The sequence below is a fragment of the Impatiens glandulifera genome, chromosome 2, assembly GCF_907164915.1.
Source record: "Impatiens glandulifera chromosome 2, dImpGla2.1, whole genome shotgun sequence".
Taxonomy (NCBI): domain Eukaryota; kingdom Viridiplantae; phylum Streptophyta; class Magnoliopsida; order Ericales; family Balsaminaceae; genus Impatiens; species Impatiens glandulifera.
This window is the reverse complement of record NC_061863.1, coordinates 57,965,017-57,985,717: the sequence shown is the minus strand read 5'-3', so window position 1 is coordinate 57,985,717 and position 20,701 is coordinate 57,965,017. Positions and strand designations below refer to the sequence as shown.

General features: G+C 36.3%; 1 protein-coding gene across 1 annotated transcript; it reads left to right on the top strand.

Annotated features, from left to right (window-relative positions):
* The first annotated feature begins 1,082 nt into the window (after window positions 1–1,082).
* Window positions 1,083–19,966, top strand: LOC124923797. Its single transcript, XM_047463771.1, has 7 exons — window positions 1,083–1,168; window positions 1,430–1,573; window positions 5,529–5,593; window positions 14,447–14,506; window positions 14,735–14,819; window positions 15,947–16,011; window positions 19,739–19,966. The coding sequence occupies exons 2-7, from the start codon at window positions 1,434–1,436 to the stop codon at window positions 19,777–19,779; spliced, it is 456 nt and encodes a 151-aa protein (XP_047319727.1). The 5' UTR covers window positions 1,083–1,168; window positions 1,430–1,433; the 3' UTR covers window positions 19,780–19,966.
* The last annotated feature ends 735 nt before the right edge of the window (window positions 19,967–20,701 follow it).

Sequence of the window (20,701 nt, the reverse complement as noted above, 5' to 3'; positions counted from 1 at the left end):
AAATAATTAACAATATTAATAACCTTTTCTTTTTATAAAAAAATAGTAGAGTAGGCTTGGACAACTTTGTAAGCTAAATCAATATAAAAAGTAAAACTTATTTCAGTAGTTTAAACATAAAAAACCACTCATATTTAATTTATAAGATAAAAATTAGGTTAACTTTTTAAATTAAAAAAATTACTTTAAGTTTTAAATGTGATTGTTAAATTGTTCACGTGATCTGTTTGAAAATTGTTTTAATATTTATCCAAAATTTAATATTTAAATTATTTATTTTTTATAAAATTATAAATAAAAAATATTTAACATTTAACACAATAATAATTAAATGAAGAGAAATAGACTTATCAAATGAATGTGTAACAGGTTGGGCAAGGACTGAAAATATATTTGTTAAATTACCTTCTCTTTTATGATCTCTTATTACTATTATTCTAATTTTTTTTTTAAATATAGTTCATAATTTAAAGTTCAAATTTCTTATTCTTCCTCATTTCATACTTTTAGCTACGATTAACCTTAATACATATATGTTTCTATACAAATATATCTTTTATACTTATTATAATTATAGATATATAAATAAACTCTTCAATTTTATACTTATTGAATCATTTTAATTAAACTTAATATTTATTTTGATAACAAACAATATATAATTTTTTTGTGTGTTTAAATAAAATTCTCTAACAAAATAGGTAAAGGAATAGTAAAATCTCAAATGTTTTAAGTAATTAATTTTTTAAAATTCTAGTAATTGTTAATTCCAAAAACACAAATTATAAGATATTTCAAACTCCTTTGAAATCCAATACATAAGATTAAGCCAAACAATAACACACTAAAAGACTTATTTATCTAATACATATTTCACAAAGTTAAATTCCATTCAGGAGGGATAATTATATTTTAAGAACAATTTTTGTCTAGTAAAAAGAAGGATTATTAACTTATATAACCTTTAACGACGGTCATAGCCTTTAATAACACCGTTGTTAAAGGTATCGTACCTTTTTCTTTTAATAAAAATAAAAAAAGAAAAACCCTAATTTTATGATTTGGCTTTCCGGCCGCCGGTCTTCTTCTTCTTCCTCATTGATTCTATTCGCCGGCTCTCTTCTTCTTTGGAGGTGGGTCATCCATGGCTTCTCTCAAGCAAGCTCAGGTACCAAAACTATGCCTCTTTCACAAGTTTCATTTCTTTTTTTTGAACCACGCTATGCTCACGCCGTTGATATTTCTGTATCTTTGATATACAGTTGATCTCTTTCCGGTTCCTTATTGAAAATTTAAAAAAATCATTTGTCTAAACATGAAACCTGTTTTTATTAGGAAAAAGAGATGGAAGAGTTGATAAACCGTTTCTTGCAGGCAATTTGGCAAAAATTAACTTTTGTAAAAAAATATATATATATCTACTGTGCAGACTTATGGGGGGAAAGGTTCTTCAGTTAGTTCTTCTAGCTTCCCAATCTCTTTATGAATATGAGCTCTCTGGACCTTATATATTTCAACAGCTCAATTTGTATGAAGGCTTAGCCAGTCTGTATTGCTGCTGTTTATTTGCCAGGTAAGATACTAATTTCTCAAAATATTTGTTCTTCAGCTTACTGGATCATTCCATTTATCCTTTTTGACATAGCCATTTACTCTGGTCACATATGGCTAGTTGCTAGTGCAGATTAGTTGATAAAGTAGATCATGTCTGGCATAATTAATTTTTATCTGTCTATTCCATATTATAGATCCTCTGGTAGACCAGACCTTAATGTTCAAAGTGATTTCATAATATCCATAGTTCAGTAAGCAAACATGAGTCTTATCTCTTCTGAAGAAGAAGATGAAGCTGATTTGAGATGCAAAAATGATAGATGATAGCAAAACAAAACAAAACAGGATATTATTATTTATTCACCTATTTTCTCATATTCCAAAACCCTTATTCCTTTAGAGAACTAGACTGACTTGTGTTCATTTTCTTTTTCCAAGTTCTCTTATTTATACATATATACTTACATCTCATCCTTCCTTCTATTCTTACTCCAATTTCAAGCCCTCTCGAATTGCCTCTTTGACTGAGGGAAAATCCTCACTTCCTGCCTGTTGTACTTTAGCCTATGTGCCTCGGCTCTCGACACGCGGAAAGCACTCATCACCACTTCTTCTGGCATTGCCCGGATCACCGAAGTCTTCCCAGCAAGCGGGCTTGACACCGCCCTGTCATTTGTCTTGAACGACACCCACTCTAATCCTTCGCTTCCCGCCAGCTTGACTTCTGCGTAATTCTGAGGGACGACCAGTAGCTGCCCTTGGCGGACTTCGCCATTGAAGACGGCCCGGTTGGAGTGACCCACCACTTGAATTCGGCCCGACCCACGCAATATGTAGATTATGTTGTGGGCGTTAAGGTTCCAGTGTGGCGCAGCCATTGCGTTCTGCACATTTTTTAAGGGGAGATCGAAACATTTAGAAAACGTTGTCAGTTTGAGTCTCTATGTCGCTATTTGTAAGCTTACCTCGTAAAGGACTCCTCTCTCGGAGCTCAATTGGATTTGCTTCAAAATTGGGAGATTATGACTGTTGACGGTGCTGATGCGACCACCCTGAGCGGTGTACACATCTGCTCTCTCTGGATCATCGAGATTTTCTCTGATCCTCATTGTGCAAACGGTTTCCTCGAATCCGTTGCTTCTTGGGCTCTGCTCTCTTCTTTCCTCTTCTTCGTACTTTGATGGTCTTTGCATTTCGAATTCTTTCCCTACTCTCACGATGAATCCCCTGTTATCATCTTGTCCCTGTAGTCTTGCGGCTGTCTCCAAGTCGACTTTGAAGGATTCCGCCAAAACCTCGGTCTCAAATCCCTGGAACACGTTTCCTGAAAAGTTCTCCTCTTGTTGGCCCCTGGACTTCCTCTGATGCATTTCTGCCGGTTCTTGCGGGTTACCGGCAAGGAAGAATCTCTGCAACACCATTCAAGAAGACTCGCTCTCTAATTTATTCTTGCACGTTGTGTTTGTTAAAATGTCGAAGAGAGTAATATATATTTATAGGCTATATGTTAGTTACCCTGAGGTTTTGATCGAGCTGGTTTTCGGCATTGCTGGTATCGTGTACCACCATGAGTTCAAGGTCTTCGTTGCCTTCGTTATGGACCCAATGAGCTACACCGACTTGGAAGGCAACAATGTCTCCTTTTCTGCAACGGTGGATCTTCTGGTGTTGATCCCTAAACTTTTGAGAGCCAAATCGTCCTCCAACTTCAGTTTGTGCGCTTGATTGAAATGTCTCTGCGCAGCCTGGATTTATGGTGCCAACAATTCCCCTACCTGTTCCATGCATGCATGCAGGTTTTTGCTTTCAATCACAATATTTAATATTTAAGTACTCAAAATTAAATAATAGTAGTAAAATTTAACAAGGAGAGGGGATATATAATTAAGTAGAACAACATGCCTCTTACAACATATGCTAGCAAAGGGGCATTGCTGAAAGTAGGCAAGAGGAGGCCTCCTTGCTGGATGAGGTGGCGGGAGGCGGCCACACCGGCACACTGAATCTGGTCAGAGGTCTGGTCCCAAACATCGGTGTAACCAGCTTCATGCTGGAGGCGCCTGGCAGGCTCAAGAGGGTTGAGGCTTTGGATGCGACACTGCGCTTGCTGTTGTTGGCCTGCTTGTCTATAAGCAGAGCCTCCGGTTGTAAGGACCAGGAAGCATAGTATGCTAATTGGAAGGACACAAGAGTTAGCCATGGCTATAGATAGCTAATTAGGAAGTGGGATATGAATAAATGAAGAATGTGGGATAATTTATAAGGGAGAGAAGTTGGCTGAGAGAACTCCACGTAAGTTTCATAGGGCATTGCTGTTTGCATCAAGATTGCATGGCTGGTTTCTGTTTTACATTATCCCTGAAGAAAAATACGCGGCAACCTTGGCCAAATTAAAGCTCATGTGTGCCTGCTGTCATAGATTTGGTTTGTCCCGTTGCGTTAGTATGTAAACAAGTGTCCGGATACATACAAATAATGTAGTCCAGGTTCAGCCTGAGAACTAAGAAGCTGAATCCCATGTCAATAGTTTGCAATAAATTAAACCATTTTAAGCATTCATTATTACTCGATATATAAACTAAGCATGGTCAATGTTTTAATATTTACTTAATTATCTTATTTAATAGGATGTTAAAGTTTTAAAAGTTTCTCAAAAGTTTATCTTATTTCTATCTAAATTTTGCTAATTTCCTTCTTCAAACCAGCTGAGTTTTTGTTGTTATTTATCGTGTATTAAAGGAGAGATGGTGTAACTGTGTAAGAATGAACATCTGTTTCCACAGAAAAAATAAATACTAACCCATTTCCAAAGGGATATTTTTATTTTCTAACTTTTGTATGCATGATGCATGAAGACAAATTAATTATATATTCCCAGCAGCTAGAGACACATGCAACCCCTATGTGGGCAAGGACATGCATGGCTTTATTAGCAGCTTGAATGTAAAAATGAATCTCTTTTAATATTTATGTGAATATCTCAATTTTCATAACAATAATTAATAATTTCTCAAACTACTTTCAAATATGTTTTTGAGCTTTGCTATAACTTTCCAATTACAAAAGGAACAACAAAAGTTATATTCCCTGTTATCAGTGCAGAAAGAAAAAAGTATTGGCACTGAAAGCAGATTGTTGGTACCATGATATATAACAAAGCTAATTATGCATGTGAAAGCAAGTTGTGTATGGCTCAATCCGATAAAGTTGATTCATAAGGTGATGTTTGGTTTGTTGACATTGGATGCTTTAATCACATGACATACAAGAAAGAAATGTTTAAAGATTTTATGGAATTTGATTTAAAGATGCGAAATAATCAAAGAAGTTTTATATAATTGCAATTAAAAGTGGTCAACGTAACACTACACTCCCATTATAGCATGTTTAGTTTATTCCTAATTTAGCTCATAATTTATTATCGTTGGGCAACTATTGACTATGTGATATTTTATTGAATTTGATAATGATGCATGTGTCGTTAAACACAAAACAAACTGACCTGCCAAGTATCAATGTGTGATGACCAATATTCCCACTTGACACTTTAACAATAGGATTTCAATTTGCTCACACAAGGGCAAGATGGATCCGAGTTTTGGCATTTGAGATACGGGTACTTACATGAAATAGGATTGCAAGTGTTAGAGAACAAAGTGGTTCTTAGCTCGTCATACATTAAAAAAAATCACTGTGGCTAGATTGAGTCGTTGTAATTGTCTAAACATGAAACCTGTTCTTAGGTTAATGCACTTTAGGAATAGTTGGAAAATGTTTTAAACCGTTTCTTGCCGGCAATTTGACAAAAAATAACTTTTGTAAAAGAAATATGTATTGTGTAGACTTAAATGGGGTGTCTTCGAGCTTCCCTATTTTTAATCCATGTTGTTTAGATAATTGGGTTTTGTATGTTCTTCTACCTTCCTAATCTCTATGTGAATATGAGCTCTCTGTATATTTGTGTATCTCAACAGTTCATTTGATCAAGAGGAGGAATGCAGGGCACAGCCAGACTATATTGCTGCTTTTGATTTGCCATGTAAGATGTCAATTTCTTAAAATATTTTTCCTTCAGCTTGCTGGATCATTCCATTTATCGATTTTGACATAGCCAATCACTTTGGTCATATATGGTCAGTTGCTAGTGTAGATAAGTAGATTAGGTGTTAAAGTTGATCATGTTTAGCATAATTTGCTTTTATATATCTGTCTATTTCATGGAGAAAACCAACATAGAGTGGGGAAGGCATACAGTTGGTTTGCATGGCTGGTTTAATTTTATTTTACAGACAAGTAGCAACAGAAAGAGCATACGCGGCAACCTTGGTCTTAGCTTATCATGTCTGCTTGGTTAATTTGTGCATGATGCTTTGTCCTGTTGCTCTCAATATGAAAGTGGCACCCCTTGTTTCCCCATACATACACGTAAAATAGTCTAGGTTCATGCATATTATATTTTCAGCAATTAGTTAGTATGCATAGATGAGGACAATAAAATGTTTCTAATCGCTTACTTTAAAGTGGGTTAGAGTGAAAACAATTTTGATTGTTTATATGTCTGCTTTGAAATGAAGTACCACTCTCATTATGGAATGGTTTTGGAAATATATAGTTTGACAAGATGGATAAAATTTGGATGACCAAGTAGTGTAATGTCTTGACATGATAATCTCGGCACATACATCATTGAACATAGACTGACAAATTAACAATTAATTAAGCATTGTCATTTCCTCACTCAGTTTGTATTCTGTATGAGAAAATTTAGCTTGACACATTATTATGAGTTCAATTTATTGTAGACAGGAGGACAATAAATTAATTGTATGACAAATAAATGTTTAGTGTTACTGCTGTTATTGCCAAGCTGCTGGCAATTCTTTATTGCATTTATAGTGTATTCTCTGAAGCAGTTATAGCTGAACTCTACGAGAAGTAACAGGCAGGTGATCCATTGTTTTCATTATGATATTTCTTACTAGAACAATTTAATTTCTATGAAATTGTAACAAATAATGTTCATAAAATAAGTAAATAATTTCAGTATGAGATATAAAGAAAGATCATACAAAACAGTCTTTTATTATTTATTCACCCTTATCATTCACTTCCAAACTCCATAGGAAGACTTGTTCATTACATCCTCTCCTTTACTTCTTACCTTATTATTAAAGATACAAAGCTCTACTTTTACTAGCATTTATTTATTTTTCAAACCATCTTTATCATTACACATTTACACAATCGACCAACGTGAGCCCTTCTCCCTCTTTATGGAAGACTGAGGGAAAATCCTCACTTCCTGCCTGTTGTACTTCAGCTTATGTGCCTCGGCTCTCGACACACGGAAAGCACTCATTACCACTTCCTCTGGCATTGCCTGCATCACCGAAGTCTTCCCAGCCAGCGGGCTTGACACTGCCCTATCATTTGTCTTGAACGATACCCACTCTAATCCTTCACTTCCCGCCTGTTTCACCTCAGCGTAGTTTTGGGGGACGACCAATAGCTGCCCTTGGCGAACTTCACCATTGAAGACAGCTCGGTTGGAGTGACCCACCACTTGGATTTGGCCGGACCCACGCAATATGTAGATTATGTTGTGGGCGTTAAGGGTCCAGTGTGGCGCAGCCATTGCATTCTGCACATATTTTAAGGGGAGATCGAAACAGTTAGAAAACATTGTCAGTTTGAGTCTCTATATCCATATTTGTAGGCTTACCTCATAGAGGATTCCTCTCTCAGCGCTCAATTGGATTTGCTTCAAAATTGGGAGATTATGACTGTTGACCGTGCTTATGCGACCACCCTGAGCGGTGTACACATCTGCCCTCTCTGGATCATCGAGATTTTCTCTGATCCTCATTGTGCAAACAGTTTCCTCGAAACCGTTGTTTCTTGGGCTCCGTTCTCTTCTTTCGTCTTCGTACTTGGATGGTCTTTGCATTTCGAATTCCTTCCCTACTCTGACGATGAATCCTCTGTTATCATCTTGTCCCTGTAGTTTTGCCGCTGTCTCCAAATCAACTTTGAAGGATTCCGCCAAGACCTCAGTCTCAAATCCCTGAAAAAGGTTGCCTGAAAAGATCTCCTCTTGTTGGCCCCCATATTTCGTCTGTTGCTTCTCAGACTCTTGTGGGCTACCGGCAAGGAAGAATCTCTGCAATAATTAATCAAGATGACTCTTAATAATTTAATGTTTGTTAAAATTCCAAAGAGAACATTATATATATAGGCTATGTGTTAGTTACTCTGAGATTTTGATCGAGTTGGTTGTCAGCATTGCTGGTATCGTGGACTACCATGAGTTCAAGTTCTTCATTACCGTCGTTATGGACCCAATGAGCTACACCAGCTTGGAAGGCAACGATGTCTCCTTTCCTGCAAGGGTGGATCTTTTGGTGTTGATCTCTGAACCTTTCAGAGCCAAATTGTTCACCAGATTCAGTCTGTTCACTTGATTGAAAGGTCTCTACGCAGCCTGGATTTATGATGCCAACAATTCCCCTACCTATTCCATACAAGTTTTTTCATCCATAAAGTAAAATTCAACAAATCGAGGGGAGGTGCAATTAACTAGTATTACAACATACCTCGTACAACATAGGCTAGCAAAGGGGCATTGTTGAAAGAAGGCAAGAGGAGGCCTCCTTGCTGGATGAGGTGGCGGGAGGCGGCCACACCGGCACACTGAATCTGGTCAGAGTTCTGGTCCCAAACGTCGGTGTAACCAGCTTCATGTTGGATGCGCCTGGCAGACTCAAGAGGGTTAAGGCTTTGGATGCGACACTGCGCTTGCTGTTGTTGGCCAGCTTGTCTATAAGCAGAGCCTCCTGTTGTAAGGACCAGGAAGCATAGTATGCTAATTGGAAGGACACAAGAGTTAGCCATGGCTATAGATATCTAATTAGGAAGTGGGATATGAATAAATGAAGAATGTGGGACAATTTATAAGGGAGAGAAGTTGGCTGAGAGAACTCCACGTAAGTTTCATAGGGCATTGCTGTTTGCATCATTGCATGGCTGGTTTTTGTTTTACAGTATCCCTGAAGAAGAATACGCGGCAACTTGGCCAAATTAAAGCTCATGGTTTTGGTTTGTCCTGTTGCGTTAGTATGGAAACAAATAATGTAGTCCAGGTTCAGGCAGAGAACTAAGAAGCTGAATACCCTGCAATAGTTTGCAATAAATTAAACTATTTTTAACATTAATTATTAGTCTGTGTATAAACTAAGCATGTTCAATGTTAGAATATTTACTTAGTTATCTTATTTAAGAAGATGTTAATGTTTTATAAGTTTCTCAAAACAAGAAGTTTTATAATAAATAAAAAATGACTAGATGAGAGGTAAACAAATAATTTCTAGCTAAATTTTGATTATTTCCTTCTTCAAACCAGCTGAAGTTTTATTGTTATTTGATGGTGTATTTAAGGAGAGATGGTTTAACTGTGTAAGAATGATCATCTCCTTTCACAACAAGGACACATACTGACCCACAATAAGGACACATACTGACCCATTTCAAAATGGATATTTTTATTTTCTAACTTTTGTATGCATGATGCATGCAGACAAATTAATTTTATATTCTCAGCAGCTAGAGACACATGCAACCCCTATGTGGGCCTGGACATGCATGGCTTTATGAGCAGTTGGAATGTAAAAATGATTTTTTTTTTTTTAATATTTATGTGAATATCTCAATTTTCATAACAATAATATATAATTTCTCAAATTACTTTCCAATATGTTTTTGAGCTTTGCTATAACTTTCCAATTACAAAAGGAACAACAAAAGTTATATTCACTGTTATTTATCAGTGCCAGATTGTTGGTACGATGATATATAACAAAGCTAATTATGCATGTGAAAGCAAGTAGTTTATGGCACAATCTGATAAAGTTGATTCATAAGGTGATGTTTGGTTTATTGACATTGGATGCTTCAATCACATGACATACAAGAAAGAAATGTTTATAGAATTAAAGATGCAAAATAATCAAGAAGTCTTACAAGTTGTGAAGGCAAACATATAATTGCATTTAAAAGAAGCCAACGTATCCTATACGATGTTTAGTTTATTCCTAATTTAGCCCAAAATTTATTATTGTTGTACAACTATTGACTATGTGATATTTTATTGAATTTGATAACGATGCATGTGTTGTTAAACACAAAACAAACTGACCTACCAATTATCAATGTGTGATGACCAATATTCCCACTTGACACTTTAACAATAGGATTTCAATTTGCTCACACAAGTGCAAGATGGATCCGAGTTTTGGCATTTGAAATACGGGCACTTACATGAAATAGGACTGCAAATGTTAGAGAACAAAGTGGTTCTTAGCTCGTCATACATTAATTTTTTTTTAATGTGGCTAGATTGAGTTGTAATTGTCTAAACATGAAACCTGCTTTTAGGTTAATGCACTTTAGGAATAGTTGGAAAAGGTTATAAAAACCGTTTCTTGCCTGCAGTTTGACAAAAATAACTTTTGTAAAAGAAATATGTATTGTGTAGACTTAAGTGGGGTGGGAGGAGGGGTTTTTCCGTTAGTTCTTCTTGCTTCCCTATTTTTAATCCATGTTATTTAGATAATTGGGTTTTTGTATGTTCTTCTACCTTCCCAATCTCTATGTGAATATGAGCTCTCTGTATATTTGTGTATCTCAACACTTTCAATTTGTATGGCAGTGGAAGATTTGATCAAGAGGAGGAATGCGGGGTCAGCCAGTCTATATTACTGCTTTGCCATGTAAGATGCCGATTTCTCCATTTATCGATCTTGACATAGCCAGTCACTTTGGTCATATATGGCCAGTTGCCTAGTGTAGATTTTGTATTAAAGTTGATCATGTTTAGCATAACTAGCCTTTATATATCTGTCTATTCCATGGAGAAAGCCAACATAGAAAGGGGAGAGCATATAGTTGTTTGCATTGCTGGTTTAATTTTATTTTACAGACAAGTAGCAGCAGCAACAACATACGTGGCAACCTTGGTCTTAGCTTATCATGACTGCTTGGTTAATTTGTGCATGATGTTTTGTTATAACATGATAATCTTGGCACATATATCATTGAAGTTAGACTAACAGATTAACAATTAAGCATTGTCATTTCCTCACTGAGTTTGTATCCTATATGAGAAAATTTAGCTCGACACATTATGAATTAAATTTATTGTAGACAGGAGGACAATAATTTAGTTGTATGACAAATAAACCAAGCTGCTGGCAATTCTTTATTGCATTTATAAGTAGATAATTTTAGTATGAGATGTAAAGAAAGATCATACAAAACAGTCTTTTATTTTTTATTCACCCTTACCATTCACTTCCAAACTCCATAGGAAGACTTACTCATTACATTCTCTCCTTTACTTCTAACTTATTATTATAGATACATACCTCTACTTTTACTTGCATTTATTTATTTTTCAAACCATCTTTATCATTACACAATCGACCAACGTGAGCCCCTCTCCCTCTTTGAGGAAGACTGAGGGAAAATCCTCACTTCCTGCCTGTTGTACTTTAGCTTATGTGCTTCGTCTCTCGACACCCGGAAAGCACTCATCACCACTTCCTCTGGCATTGCCCGCATCACCGAAGTCTTCCCAGCCAGCGGGCTTGACACCGCCCTATCATTTGTCTTGAAAGACACCCACTCTAATCCATTGCTTCCCGCCTGTTTGACCTCAGCGTAGTTTTGGGGGACGACCAATAGCTGCCCTTGACGAACTTCTCCATTGAAGACGGCCCGGTTGGAGTGACCCACCACTTGGATTTGGCCAGACCCACGCAATATATAGATGATGTTGTGAGCGTTAAGGGTCCAGTGTGGCGCAGCCATTGCGTTCTGCACAATTTGTAAGTGGAGACCGAAACAGTTAGAAAACATTGTCAGTTTGAGTATTTAGGTCACTATTTGTACGATTACCTCGTAGAGGACTCCCCTCTCGGCGCTCAATTGGATTTGCTTCAAAATTGGGAGATTATGACTGTTGACGGTGCTGATGCGACCACCCTGAGCGGTGTACACATCTGCCCTCTCTGGATCATCGAGATTTTCTCTAATCCTCATTGTGCAAACAGTTTCCTCGAAACCGTTGTTTCTTTGGCTCCGCTCTCTTCTTTCGTCTTCGTACTTTGATGGCCTTTGCATTTCGAATTCCTTCCCTACTCTGACGATGAATCCTCTGTTATCATCTTGTCCCTGTAGTCTTGCCGCTGTCTCCAAATCAACTTCGAAGGATTCCGCCAAGACTTCAGTCTCAAATCCCTGAAAAAGGTTGCCTGAAAAGATCTCCTCTTGTTGCCCCCCATATTTCGTCTGTTGCTTCTCAGACTCTTGTGGGCTACCGGCAAGGAAGAATCTCTGGAATAATTAATCAAGATGACTGTTAATAATTTAATGTTCTTTAAAATTCCAAAGAGAATATTATATATATAGGCTAGTTACTCTGAGATTTTGATCGAGTTGGTTGTCAGCATTGCTGGTATCGTGGACTACCATGAGTTCAAGTTCTTCATTACCGTCGTTATGGACCCAATGAGCTACACCAGCTTGGAAGGCAACGATGTCCCCTTTCCTGCAAGGGTGGATCTTTTGGTGTTGATCTCTGAACCTTTCAGAGCCAAATCGTTCACCAGATTCAGTCTGTTCACTTGATTGAAAGGTCTCTGCGCAGCCTGGATTTATGATGCCAACAATTCCCCTACCCATTCCATACATGTTTTTTCAACCATAAAGTAAAATTCAACAAATAGAGGGGATGTGCAATTAACTAGTATTACAAATTTACAACATACCTCGTACAACATAGGCTAGCAAAGGGGCATTGTTGAAAGAAGGCAAGAGGAGGCCTCCTTGCTGGATGAGGTGGCGGGAGGCGGCCACACCGGCACACTGAATCTGGTCAGAGGTCTGGTCCCAAACGTCGGTGTAACCAGCTTCATGTTGGATGCGCCTGGAAGATTCAAGAGGGTTGAGGCTTTGGATGCGACACTGCGCTTGCTGTTGTTGGCCAGCTTGTCTATAAGCAGAGCCTCCTGTTGTAAGGACCAGGAAGCATAGTATGCTAATTGGAAGGACACAAGAGTTAGCCATGGCTATAGATATCTAATTAGGAAGTGGGATATGAATAAATGAAGAATGTGGGACAATTTATAAGGGAGAGAAGTTGGCTGAGAGAACTCCACGTAAGTTTCATAGGGCATTGCTGTTTGCATCATTGCATGGCTGGTTTTTGTTTTACAGTATCCCTGAAGAAGAATACGCGGCAACTTGGCCAAATTAAAGCTCATGGTTTTGGTTTGTCCTGTTGCGTTAGTATGGAAACAAATAATGTAGTCCAGGTTCAGGCAGAGAACTAAGAAGCTGAATACCCTGCAATAGTTTGCAATAAATTAAACTATTTTTAACATTAATTATTAGTCTGTGTATAAACTAAGCATGTTCAATGTTAGAATATTTACTTAGTTATCTTATTTAAGAAGATGTTAATGTTTTATAAGTTTCTCAAAACAAGAAGTTTTATAATAAATAAAAAATGACTAGATGAGAGGTAAACAAATAATTTCTAGCTAAATTTTGATTATTTCCTTCTTCAAACCAGCTGAAGTTTTATTGTTATTTGATGGTGTATTTAAGGAGAGATGGTTTAACTGTGTAAGAATGATCATCTCCTTTCACAACAAGGACACATACTGACCCACAATAAGGACACATACTGACCCATTTCAAAATGGATATTTTTATTTTCTAACTTTTGTATGCATGATGCATGCAGACAAATTAATTTTATATTCTCAGCAGCTAGAGACACATGCAACCCCTATGTGGGCCTGGACATGCATGGCTTTATGAGCAGTTGGAATGTAAAAATGATTATTTTTTTAATATTTATGTGAATATCTCAATTTTCATAACAATAATATATAATTTCTCAAATTACTTTCCAATGTGTTTTTGAGCTTTACTATAACTTTCCAATTACAAAAGGAACAACAAAAGTTATATTCACTGTTATTTATCAGTGCCATATTGTTGGTACAATGATGTATAACAAAGCTAATTATGCATGTGAGAGCAAGTTGTTTATGGCTTAATCCGATAAAGTTGATTCATAAGGTGATGTTTGGTTTATTGACATTGGATGCTTCAATTACATGACATACAAGAAAGAAATGTTTAAAGATTTAAAGATGCGAAATAATCAAGAAATTTTACAAGTTGAAGGCAAACATATAATTGCATTAAAAGTAGCCAACGTCTCCTATACGATGTTTAGTTTATTCCTAATTTAGCCCATAATTTATTATCGTTGTACACCTATTGACTATGTGATATTTTATTGAATTTGATAAGCATGTGTCGTTAAACACAAAACAAATTGACCTGCCAATTTTCAATGTGTGATGACCAATATTCCCACTTGACACTTTAACAATAGGATTTCAATTTGTTCACACAAGGTGCAAGATGGATCCAAGTTTTGGCATTTGAGATATAGGCACTTACATGAAATAGGATTGCAAGTGTTAGAGAACAAAGTGGTTCTTAGCTCGTCATACATTAAAAAATTTCAATTGGAAACCTGTTTTTAGGTTAATGCACTTTAGGAATAGTTGGAAAAGGTTATAAACCGTTTCTTGCCGGCAATTTGACAAAAAATTACTTTTGTAAGAGAATTATGTATTGTTTAGACTTAAGTGGGGTGGGAGGAGGGGTTCTTCTGTTAGTTCTTCTTGCTTCCCTATTTTTAATCCATGTTGTTTAGATAATTGGGTTTTTGTATGTTCTTCTACCTTCCCAATCTCTATGTGAATATGAGCTCTCTTTATATTTGTGTATCTCAACACTTCAATTTGTATGGCAGTGGAAGATTTGATCAAGAGGATGAATGCGGGGTCAGCATTCTATATTTCTGCTTTGCCATGTAAGATGCCGATTTCTGTCTATTTATCTTGACATAGCCAGTCACTTTGGTCATATATGGCCAGTTGCCTAGTGTAGATTTTGTATTAAAGTTGATCATGTTTAGCATAATTAGCCAAATATATAACTATTGTGCAGACTTATGGGGGTAAGGGTTCTTCAGTTAGTTCTTCTAGCTTCCCAATCTCTTTGTGAATATGACCTCTCTGGACCTTATGTATCTCAACAGCTCAATTTGTATGGAAGTGGAAAGGTTTTATCAAGAGGAGGAATACAGGCTTAGCCAGTCTGTATTGCTGCTGTTTATTTGCCAGGTAAGATACCAATTTCTCAAAATATTTGTTCCTCAGCTTGCTAGATCATTCCATTTATCGTTATTGACATAGCCATTTACTTTGGTCACATATGGCTAGTTTCTAGTGCAGATTAGATCTGTCTGGCATAATTAGCTTTTATCTGTCTATTCCATATTCTAGATCCTTTGTTAGACCAGACCTTAATGTTCAAAGTGATTTCATAATATCCATAGTTCAGTAAGCAAACATGAGACTTATCTCTTCTGACATTGGACTTTTTGGTTATATATTGTACCGTTAGAGGGTCATATATTTTTTGGCAGAAGCTGTTGAAGCATCAGTTTATCCATTGAATTTCAAAATTGGTGATATGATCATATTAATTCATATTCTTTTACTACTCTTAGTCTTCTTTGTAATTGAATAATAATAAAAAATACAGGAAGCAGAACCTATGTTTTGCTCTGTTCTTCTTCCTTCTTCACGTTCCTCTCTCTCAACATTCATGTTCTTCTGATGTTTCTGTTAACAAGTTAGAGTTTAAGTTTAGGTTTTGGTTCGTGTGTTTGTTTATTAATTTATGTTTGGTTATAAGTTAGAAAGAGAGTAATATATATTTATAGGCTATATGTTAGTTACCCCTGAGGTTTTGATCGAGCTGGTTTTCGGCGTTGCTGGTATCGTGTACCACCATGAGTTCAAGGTCTTCGTTGCCGTCGTTATGGACCCAATGAGCTACACCGACTTGGAAGGCAACAATGTCTCCTTTTCTGCAACGGTGGATCTTCTGGTGTTGATCCCTAAACAATGTCTCCTTTTCTGCAATGTGTGATGACCAATATTATGGCTAGATTGAGTCATTGTAATTGTCTAAACATTAAACCTGTTTTTAGGTTAATGTACCTTAGGAATAGTTTGAACATGTTATTTATCGTTTCTTGCAGGCAATTTGACAAAAATTAACTTTTGTAAAAAAAACATCTGTCGTGCGGATTAAGTGGGGTGAGGGGAGGGGTTCTTGCGTTATTTCTTCCAGCTTCCCTATTTTTAATCCACATAATTGGGTTTTGTATGTTCTTCTACCTTCCCAATCTCTTTGTCAATATGAGCTCTCTGTATATTTAATTATTTATCCATCTCAACAGCTCATTTGATCAAGAGGAGGAATGCGGGGCTCAGCCAGACTATATTGCTGCTTTTGATTTGTCATGTAAGATGCCAATTTCTTAAAATATTTGTTCTTCAGCTTGCTGGATCATTCCATTTATCGATCTTGACATAGCCAATCACTTTGGTCATATATGGTCAGTTGCTAGTGTAGATAAGTAGTTTAGGTGTTAAAGTTGATCATGTTTAGCATAATTTGCTTTTATATATCTGTCTATTCCATGGAGAAAACCAATATAGAGAGGGGAGGGCATATAGTTGTTTGAATGGCTGGCTTAATTTTATTTTACAGACAAGTAGCAGCAGAAACAGCATACAAGGCAACCTTGGTCTTAGCTTATCATGTCTGCTTGGTTATTTTGTGCATGATGCTTTGTCCTGTTGCTGTCAATATGAAAGTGGCACCCCTTGTTTCTCCGTACATACAATTAAAATAGTCTAGGTTTTAGCATTTATTATGTTCTATATAACGTCTGTTCAATGTCTTAAATGTATTTAATTAACTCAATGTAGAGTATCCTAAGGTTTTTTATTAAATAAGTCTTAGAATCAATATATATATTGTCTCTAAGTTAATCGGTTAACTCCCATACAGATTAACTCATTTATATTGTCTTTGAAAATAAGATCATATATATATATAATCTTATTTTCAAAGACAATATAAATGAGTTAATCTGTATGGGAGTTAACCGATTAACTTAGAGACATCTAAACTTGAACTGAGTCGGAGGATATGAGAATTCCCATACATCATTGATGATTGCAGACAAGGTTGGTTAGTGGGCTGTCGGTCTATAGTTGGGGTTTGATGTGTGCTTTCTGAAACATGTTTCCAAATTTCAATTATTTTCAGCAATTAGATTATGCATAGATGAGGCTATCGTGGGTTAGAGTGAAAACAATTTTGATTGTGTATATGTCTGCTTTGAAATTGAAATGAAGTACCACTCTCATAAATGGTTTTGGAAATATATAGTTTGATAAGATGGATAAAATTTGGATGACCAAGTAGTGTAATGTCATAACATGATAAACTCGGCACATACATCATTGAACATAGAATGACAGATTACCAATTAATTAAGCATTGTCATTTCCTCACTCAGTTTGTGTCCTGTATGAGAAAATTTAGCTTGACATATTATTATGAGTTCAATTTATTATAGACAGGAGGACAATAAATTAATTATATGACAAATAAATGTTTAGTGTTACTGCTGTTCTACGAGAAGTAGCAGGCAGGTGATCCATTGTTTCCATTATGGTATTTCTTACTAGAACAATTTAATTTCTATAAAATTGTAATAAATAATGTTCATAAAATAAGTAAATAATTTCAGTATGAGATATAAAGAAAGATCATACAAAACAGTCTTTTATTGTTTATTCACCCTTATTTCCAAACTCCATAGGAAGACTTGCTCATTACATCCTCTCCTTTACTTATTATTAAAGATACAAAGCTCTACTCTTACTAGCATTTATTTATTTTTCAAACTATCTTTATCATTACACAATCGACCAACGTGAGCCCTTCTCCCTCTTTGTGGAAGACTGAGGGAAAATCCTCACTTCCTGCCTATTGTACTTTAGTTTATGTGCCTCGGCTCTCGACACGCGGAAAGCACTCATCACCACTTCCTCTGGCATTGCCTGCATCACCGAAGTCTTCCCAGCCAGCGGGCTTGACACTGCCCTATCATTTGTCTTGAACGATACCCACTCTAATCCTTCACTTCCCGCCTGTTTGACCTCAGCATAGTTTTGGGGGACGACCAATAGCTGCCCTTGACGAACTTCGCCATTGAAGACGGCCCGGTTGGAGTGACCCACCACTTGGATTTGGCCGGACCCACGCAGTATGTAGATTATGTTGTGGGCGTTAAGGGTCCAGTGTGGCGCAGCCATTGCATTCTGCATATTTTTAAGGGGAGATCGAAACAGTTAGAAAGTTGTCAGTTTGAGTCTCTGTATCCATATTTGTAGGCTTACCTCGTAGAGGACTCCTCTCTCGGCGCTCAATTGGATTTGCTTCAAAATTGGGAGATTATGACTGTTGACGGTGCTGATGCGACCACCCTGAGCGGTGTACACATCTGCCCTCTCTGGATCATCGAGATTTTCTCTGATCCTCATTGTGCAAACAGTTTCCTCGAAACCGTTGTTTCTTGGGCTCCGTTCTCTTCTTTCGTCTTCGTACTTGGATGGTCTTTGCATTTCAAATTCCTTCCCTACTTTGACGATGAATCCTCTGTTATCATCTTGTCCCTGTAGTCTTGCCGCTGTCTCCAAATCAACTTTGAAGGATTCCGCTAAGACCTTAGTCTCAAATCCCTGAAAAAGGTTGCCTGAAAAGATCTCCTCTTGTTGGCCCCCATATTTCGTCTGTTGTTGCTTCTCAGACTCTTGTGGGCTACCGGCAAGGAAGAATCTCTGCAATAATTAATATGACTGTTAATAATTTAATGTTCTCTTAAAATTCCAAAGAGAACATTATATAAATGGCTGTGTTAGTTACTCTGAGATTTTGATCGAGCTGGTTGTCAGCATTGCTGGTATCGTGGACTACCATGAGTTCAAGTTCTTCGTTACCGTCGTTATGGACCCAATGAGCTACACCAGCTTGGAAGGCAACGATGTCCCCTTTCCTGCAAGGGTGGATCTTTTGGTGTTGGTCTCTGAACCTTTCAGAGCCAAATCGTTCACCAGATTCAGTCTGTTCACTTGATTGAAAGGTCTCTGCGCAGCCAGGATTTATGATGCCAACAATTCCCCTACCTATTCCATAATACAAGTTTTTTCAACCATAAAGTAAAATTCAATAAATAGAGGGGATGTGCAATTAACTAGTATTACAACATACATACCTCTAACAACATAGGCTAGCAAAGGGGCATTGTTGAAAGAAGGCAAGAGGAGGCCTCCTTGCTGGATGAGGTGACGGGAGGCAGCCACACCGGCACACTGAATCTGGTCAGAGGTCTGGTCCCAAACGTCGGTGTAACCAGCTTCATGTTGGATGCGCCTGGCAGACTCAAGAGGGTTGAGGCTTTGGATGCGACAATACTGCGCCTGCTGCTGCTCTTGTTGGGGCAGCTGAGGCCTTTGCCGAAAAGCAGAGCCTCCGGTGGTAAGAACAAGGAAACAGATTATGGTAATTGCGAGCACAAGAGAGTTAGCCATGGCTGCTGCTAATTATTAAGGAAGGGAAGTGAAGTGAAATGGGATATGAATGAAAGAATTAAGGTTGATTGTTTATATAAGGGAGAGAAGTATGATGGATGAACGCCACATCGCTGTTAATTGCATGGCTGGCTGGTTATGGTTTTGGTTTTACTGTTGGCCGTGAATCTGATATTGAACAACCATGGCTATTTAGTCTAGATTCAGACTTTGAGAAGCGGCTAAAAGAGGAGGAAGCCCCTCTCTTATCTAATTAAAACATCATGTCAAATTCTGAACAAAACAGCAGAAGCTTATTATTATGAAGACACATGCATCTATGTGGACAATGACATGCATGCATTCAGTGGAATATTTTACTTTAATTTTAAAAATAGAATTTATTTTAAAGCATTTCTTTTTTTCTCTTGTTTCTCTTTTATTTATTTATTTTTATTTAAAATCAGATCTTAAAGGTGTGTTTGGTAATTAAAATTTAAGTGTAACTCCAATTTTTAGGTGTGATAGATCTTTAAGATTAAAAATTGAAATTAGAATTAGAATTTCTATGCAATTCAAATTAATATGTTTTTATATCTTTGTAGCTAGCGATGACTTCGAGAGTGCTTCAGAACAGTTACTCTAGCATCGATGTTGTTGATCTGGAGACAAGTTTGTTACATTTTCACCGAAGATTGACGTACATTCTTCCTTTTTCTATTTTTTCCACGCTACAACTATTTATCCACTATAGACGTTGTATGAGACCGGAAGGTAGTAATCGAGTTATCCACTGTAGACGTTAGATGAGAGCGAGTTATCCACTGTAGATGTTGAATGAGACCTCTTACTCGTTCCCATGCTTAATGATATTTTTCTTTGAATCACTATATATATATATATATAAATAAAATATTTATTAGACATTATTTTTCTAAAAAAAAAATATATATATATATACTATGAATCTCATTTCTTAATGTAATTGGATTTACTATCCAACTGTTCCAAGTAAGCATAAGGAAGTAATTCATCTTTTTCATCATTTTCGAGATAGACTTATGTTGGTGACAAAAACTGTTAATTTTTTCCGAGTGATTTTGAACTAATATATATATACTATGAATCTGATTTCTTAATGTAATTGGATTTACTATCCAACTCTTTTCTGTTCCAAGTAAGCATAAGGAAGTAATTCATCTTTTTCATCATTTTCGAGATAAGCTCACGTTGGTTGGCAAAAACTGTTAATTCTGTGATTTTGAACTAATATATATATATATATATATATATATTTATATTTATTTAAAAAAATAATGTTTAATTTTTTTTAATTTAAGAAATTAACCTTTCGAGTTGATATTTTTTTATTTAGTAAGTTAATATGTTTACTAATATTTTTTTTTAATAAAAATCAACTTTTATATCAGATCTCTTTACATTTAATTATGTTTGTGTCAAATTAATATCTTAATAATATATATTTATATATATAAACCAATTTTTTGTTAAAAAAAATTAGAATCAGAATTTCACTTCTATAATTTTTTTTAAATATAAGAATTGAA

Excerpts from the sequence above, each read along its gene's own strand:
- LOC124923797 (XM_047463771.1), top strand. The coding sequence starts at position 1,434 with ATGGGGGGAAAGGTTCTTCAGTTAGTTCTTCTAGCTTCCCAATCTCTT. Across the intron at positions 14,507-14,734 it reads CTATATTTCTGCTTTGCCAT|CTCAATTTGTATGGAAGTGG; the intron begins GTAAGATGCCGA and ends GTATCTCAACAG. Across the intron at positions 16,012-19,738 it reads TGCTGCTTTTGATTTGTCAT|CTAGCGATGACTTCGAGAGT; the intron begins GTAAGATGCCAA and ends ATATCTTTGTAG.